Source organism: Myotis myotis, unplaced genomic scaffold (assembly GCF_014108235.1).
Source record: "Myotis myotis isolate mMyoMyo1 unplaced genomic scaffold, mMyoMyo1.p scaffold_m19_p_11, whole genome shotgun sequence".
NCBI lineage: Eukaryota > Metazoa > Chordata > Mammalia > Chiroptera > Vespertilionidae > Myotis > Myotis myotis.
The window spans coordinates 18,269,620-18,275,540 of record NW_023416315.1 but is presented as its reverse complement, the minus strand read 5'-3'; the positions used below and the strand labels follow the sequence as shown (position 1 = coordinate 18,275,540).

Here is a 5,921-nt window from a genome sequence, read left to right as displayed (position 1 = left end):
GGGTGACAGGAAGCTGTCAGGGAGAGAAAGGAAGTATTTGTACAGCAGAGACTTGACTGACCAATAATCAGCAACCCTCTTCCAAGATTGAGTTCCGAACCAATTGAGAAAAAAGGCAAAATGGTAAAGACAGGGGTTGGAATATCATTTTTATTGACAGATGCTACATAATGTAGCTTTCATCTGTGGGCTGCAGTTAACTTGTTAGTCTGGAACTCCCAAATTATTCAAATGTATCACAAAACCACAGGCATGCTGGACACCCCCGACTTCATGGCTTCATGCAGATCCCTATACGTCACAGTACCTACTTGAATTTTGTAAAAGTGTAAGCAGATGGGAGAATCATACCCTCATCTTTATTACTGTTAAAGACTAGATTAAGAGACAGTTTATCTGTAGGCAAGTGAACTTCCTATTACTGAACCCCAGAAGTCACTGGGCCACCTGGCCACAGACAAGGTAACTGCAGGCCTCCCTAAGTGAGGTCAGGCTGCTCCGACACTCAGAGCATGTCGGAATCAAGAGCATGTGCTCCCTGCAGGCAACGAACTCCTGGAAGGAAAAAAGAAAGAGCTGGGCATGACCACCGCAGACAGAGAGTAAAGGGTGGTAAGAGGATGGTATTACATCAGTTAGCCTCCCTCCAAAAGGAAAGAAGCAACAGGAGGGAAAGCATTCCTCCAACAAAGGTGGGAAGCAGTGGCTCCTGAGAACCAACTGTTAAACTTGGGGAAGTTTGCAAGCCAGATGTTAAACCCTGGGCAGCTTGAAGTCAGCCACGGCAGGAGTATGTACACCATGAAAATTAAAAAAAAAAATACCACAGATCAGTGCTTTGCTTTTAGAAAATAAAGTTGGTCCTTTTCTCATGTGGAAACATTAAAACTGAAGATAGGTTCAAGATTTAAAAAGAAAATATAAAGTACCAAGAAAACATATCAGCAAAGGAGGTCTTTCTAATCATGTATACCATAGACAAAAACTATAAAGGACAAGACCAACATATGACTACATAAAATATTTTTTTATTTGTCAAAAAATGTACCCCTAACAGGCAAACTACAAACTGGGGAATTTACCTGCAAAATACATGACTAAGAGGAACTATTAAGAATTCTTACAAATTAGTAAGAAACAAGCATCTCAATGGCAAAAGCCTCATAGACATAATCCACAAAATATAAAATTAGTAAAGAAAATTTTAAACATACCAAGTTTTGTCTATCACAATGACAGAGAAGAGAGAACATAGCCAATGGTGGTATATAAAGTATGAAAAACTGCTGACAAACATTTTGTTAGCAACATGACAATATATACCTTTTGACAATATACACTTCTCAATTTCTTCTAAGAAAAATAAAAATGTATAAAGATTTAGTTAGACTACTGTGGCCAATAATAAGAATAGGCTAAATAAATTATGGTAAACCCATTTAAAGAAATACTGTGCACACATTAATGTTGCTGAAATATGACATGGAAAGGCATTTACCACTTAAATTTTTAAAAACTCTTCACTGGAGGCCACAAAACAGCATCATCAGGGCCAACATGTTTTTGTAAATATAAAATGTGTACTGAGAAAGTCTAACAGGACAGAAAGCAAAGTATGATGTTTCCCTTTTCATTTGTCTGCATTTCTACAATGTGCACAGATTACCTGTCTATTTTGCTTGTTTGTTTTTAAGAGAAGTTACTGAAACTTGAGTGCAGTGGAAAAATCCTCATTTCAAAGCACCACAGTTTGAACTAAATTGAATAATTTCAGGTTAAATGCACCTGTTCAAAATCCAAAGTTCACCATTTTGTTTGGAACAGTTTTTGAGAACCAAGTGGTCATGTAAATAAGGAAGCAGATGTAAAATGACAAGAGAGCAACTGACAAAATAATCACGAGCTTTGTTCCAATGGCTATTGGAGTATAATAAATAAAATGACAATTAACCAAAACCACCTTTATTTTAGTCTTCAATGTTCTTTTTTCCCCAAGATAAACATGATTAACTTAAAAAATGGCATTTACAATGCCTCTTCAAAGCATTCCCCTTTAACGGGAAACTTGGCTTCACAGAATCCAGACAGTGAAAGGTTTAAAAATAATTATATTTTGTTGTCATTATAAGACAAAACAGAATCTAGCGTAAGTCAAGGAAATCCATTCATACTTCAGGTCCTTCTCCTCCAGGAACCAGCTGCAAAAGAGAAAAAAGTTGAATAACACCACCACTACCATCATTTAAAAACACCTACTCAGAGCTCTCCTTGACCAAAGCCACTTTTGCCTCTGCCCCTCCCTCACATTCCCATTTTCTCCATGGCCCCATCACAATTCCACCATCAGCAATTAATACTTAGTGCCTCAACAATAATCCTTAGTAACATAAATTATTAAAAAGTACAGCAAACTCATCTTCAGGCCTAATGTCATCATCAATAGCTCAGCTTTCAAGCCCTGACCACCAGAGCATCCCTATCCCATCTAAAGCACCACTGGGCCATGAACACTTAGGCAAGCAAGGTAGCTCTGTAATCCCTTCCCCACAAAAAATGGTCTAACATCGAAATAAAACAGCTTTACTGTCTTACCATTGTTATGTTATTTCCATTTAGCAAAATCTGGTCTAATTTAGTGATCCTTCTTCCTTCTGGTGTGATTTCACTAAACGAATACATTAAAAAAAGAGTCAAGATAAACAGAGATAATCAAAGCCAACATTTTGACCCCTAAAAGTTATTATTGTATATAAATGAACATGAGGTCAGAAATTGTATCAACCGTTTTCAGAGACGCAGGCTATCTCCTGGATGATGTACTATCTTCCCCAACGGCGACACCGTAGACTGCCTGGCCTAAGGCCCACACCGACTAGGGCTGATCTTTATAAAAGAAGCTGAAATTTGCCAAGGAGATCAAATATGAAATAAAAGGTTTACTATCTTCACTCTGTTACTATTACTTAGTACTGATTCCTATCCATTAAACCAATCCACAGTCATTTCAATTTTGAAAGCAGATACTGGTTGCAATCTTCATGTTAATATAATTGAGCCATCATTTACATTTAATATTATACATAAATTACATTAAATGCTCTATCAATTCCTTGATTTGACCTGAGCCCTATTTTAGTATCTTTTATCTTAAAGATAACTTCCACTAAATTAGTCTCCACTAATTTCCTAGCAATTTAGTAACATTTCATTAGGTAACAACCCTCAGATCCAAATTTACTAGCATTGTGTCAGTTGATAAAATTTCTATCTTTAAAGTAATTCCAACAGGCAATGTTTTCTCATACATCATTTTACTGACTCAACAGCACTAAAACTGCCTTAAAGAGAGATTCTCCCCCCACCCCCACCCCAAGTCTTTAATTTTTAACACTACTTACAACTCAGTGACATCTTCCAGTACCATATCTGAAATTTGGTGTTAAGGAAATAAAGTAAAATTTACTCTGGCTTTCTGCCTTTATTCAGTTTCAATGGTAACATTTAACACAATAGCTTGAATTCAAAAAGCTTGTGATTGGTAGGAACTTTGTCTTCTTTCAGTTACACATCCACTTAAAATACTATTACAGCTTCCCTGAGAATGCATTGATTTTCTTATAGTTATCAGCAAGGAGACTGTCTATAGTTACTTCCGTTCTTAAATATTGAGGAAAAACTCATACCACCATTTTTTAAAAGGATACTGACAAAGTCATCAAATCCTAGAAGCGTGCCAACAATTTCCTTATCACTCTTCATCACAATGTGAATTCTTGATCCTATACACTTGTCCACAAGCTCTAGGTATTTTTTAAGAAAGAAGAAAAAGATTATTTACCAATTCATTACTCCAACAAATATTTGGGTGCCTATTGGTACTTATTACTTGCATATGATGAAAGATAAACTAGGAAAAGTATTCATTCAAAAACTTCAGGTTTTATACCACATACCTCTGTTCAATCACTCACTATATTACATTAAAGTTTCCTCTGCGCTCTACTCACCTCAATTTTGTAGCAATTTATCATGGTTGTGGTTTTATATTAGACCAGAGGCCCAGTGCATGGATTTGTGCACTGGTGGGGTCCCCCAGCCTGGCCTGCGGGGATTGGGCCAAAACTGGCTCTCCGACATCCCCCAAGGGATCCCACATTGTGAGAGGGCAGTTCTCGGGCAACCCATAATCAGGTTCCCTCCTCTCTGGTTCCAGGTGAGTCACCTGAGAACCACAGCTGCCAAGTCACCACAGCTCAGCAGCTCCTGCGTTGAGCATCTGCCCCCTGGTGGTCAGTGCGTGCCATAGCTACTGGTCGGATGGTCCAATGGTCGGTCGGTCGCTTAGGCTTTTATATATATGTGATTGCTTAACATAGAAACTCCTTTCTAGACTCTCAGCCCATGAGACCAGAAACAGGTTGTATTTCCTTATCACTGGGTCCTCAAGGGACAGTGCCTGGCAGATGCTGAGTATTCAGTTTGTCACGCACGGAGGGACCTGGAGAGCAGTAGGCTAAGCCAAGTCAGTCAGTGGGAGAAAGACAGGTACCACATGATCTCATTCATATGTGGAATCTAATGAGCAAAACACACTGATGAACAAAATAGGTCCAGAGACACAGAAGCATGGAACAGACTGAGAATCTCAGAAAGAAGATTGGGGGTGGGGGTGGGGGTTGAGGGAGAGATTAATCAAAGAACTTTATGCATATATGCATAACCCCTGGACACAGACAGTAGTGTGGTGAAGGCCTGGGGGGGAGCCGAGGAAGGGAGGGTTTGGGGGGGGGTCAATATAGGGGGGAGGAAGCGACATCTGTAATACTTTCAACAATAAAGATAACTTTTAAAAATAGTTTGTTATTGAAAAGTAATTTCTTGCCCTCGCTGGTTTGGCTCAGTGGATAGAGCGTCCGACTGCGGGCTGAAGGGTCCCAGGTTCAATTCCAGTCAAGGGCACATGCCCGGGTTTCGGGGTCCATCCCCAGTTGGGGGCGTGCAAAAGGCAGCCAATGATTCTCTCTCATCATTGATGTTTCTATCTCTCTCCCTCTCCCTTCCCCTCTGAAATAAAACAAATTTTCTTAAAAGTAATTTCTTAAAAAGATTGCCAAATGCAGAAAAAAACTTCAGTCACAGCCACACCCACTAACTCAATCACTCTGGGCTACTAAATATTAGGGCGAGAGGCACCACTGCCTTCACCAGAGCCTCCTGGCCGCTGCCCCCCTCACCCTAACTCTGGCCCGTCCGCTGCGTGGCAGCTCGCACGTCAATCAGCCGCCGGACGCTGCCTGGTCTGAGGTTTACTTGTCCTGTATCCTCTCTCCTCCGCTGGCTTGTGTGCTAAAGGCGGCAATGGCCGTGATTTCAATGTGTCCAATCGTGCCCAGCCACGGGGTGGTGCGCGGATGCTCCACAGCTGCTTGTTGAATGAATGAATGAATGAAGACAAATAGGGCGAGTTTCCAGTTCCCTCGGTTAAGGCTCATTCCAGAGCCCAGTGCTTCTCTCCATAAGCGGCCAGATCAGGGACAGGGTCTGTCTGGGGAGCTTCTCAGCGCCAGGCTGAGGAGTGGGGCTGCTCACGGCGAAGAAGGCGGGCGACGCATTTACCCGGCGCGGACCTTCCCGGGGACCCTGGGGTTCGGGCCTAAAAGGCCCTGCGCGCTCCAGAGGCGGGCGGCCTGGGACCGCGGAGACACCGAGCCTGGAGACAAGCCGCGAGGGGGACGCATTTTCCTAACCCTCGGCCGGGGCCGCCTCCGCCCGCGGCCCCGTGGCCCCCAACCCTAAGCTTCAGCTCCTCGCCCCCGTTTCCCGCAGGACCACCATTACCTAGAGGCAGCAGCTGCGACGGGTTAGTGGTAGCGTTAGCCGCCATGGCGACGCCGGAAGTGCATCGACGTCAGGATTGCAAG

The 5,921-nt window shown here is 42.2% G+C and overlaps 1 protein-coding gene across 1 annotated transcript; it reads right to left on the bottom strand.

Annotated features, from left to right (window-relative positions):
• Positions 1–1,008: 1,008 nt before the first annotated feature.
• Positions 1,009–5,921, bottom strand: LSM5 (LSM5 homolog, U6 small nuclear RNA and mRNA degradation associated). The gene is made up of 5 exons (XM_036327683.1): positions 5,839–5,921; positions 3,705–3,800; positions 3,399–3,426; positions 2,593–2,665; positions 1,009–2,198 (listed from the first exon to the last, which is right to left on the bottom strand). Exons 1-5 carry the CDS (start codon positions 5,882–5,884, stop codon positions 2,166–2,168), a joined length of 276 nt encoding a protein of 91 aa, XP_036183576.1. The 5' UTR covers positions 5,885–5,921; the 3' UTR covers positions 1,009–2,165.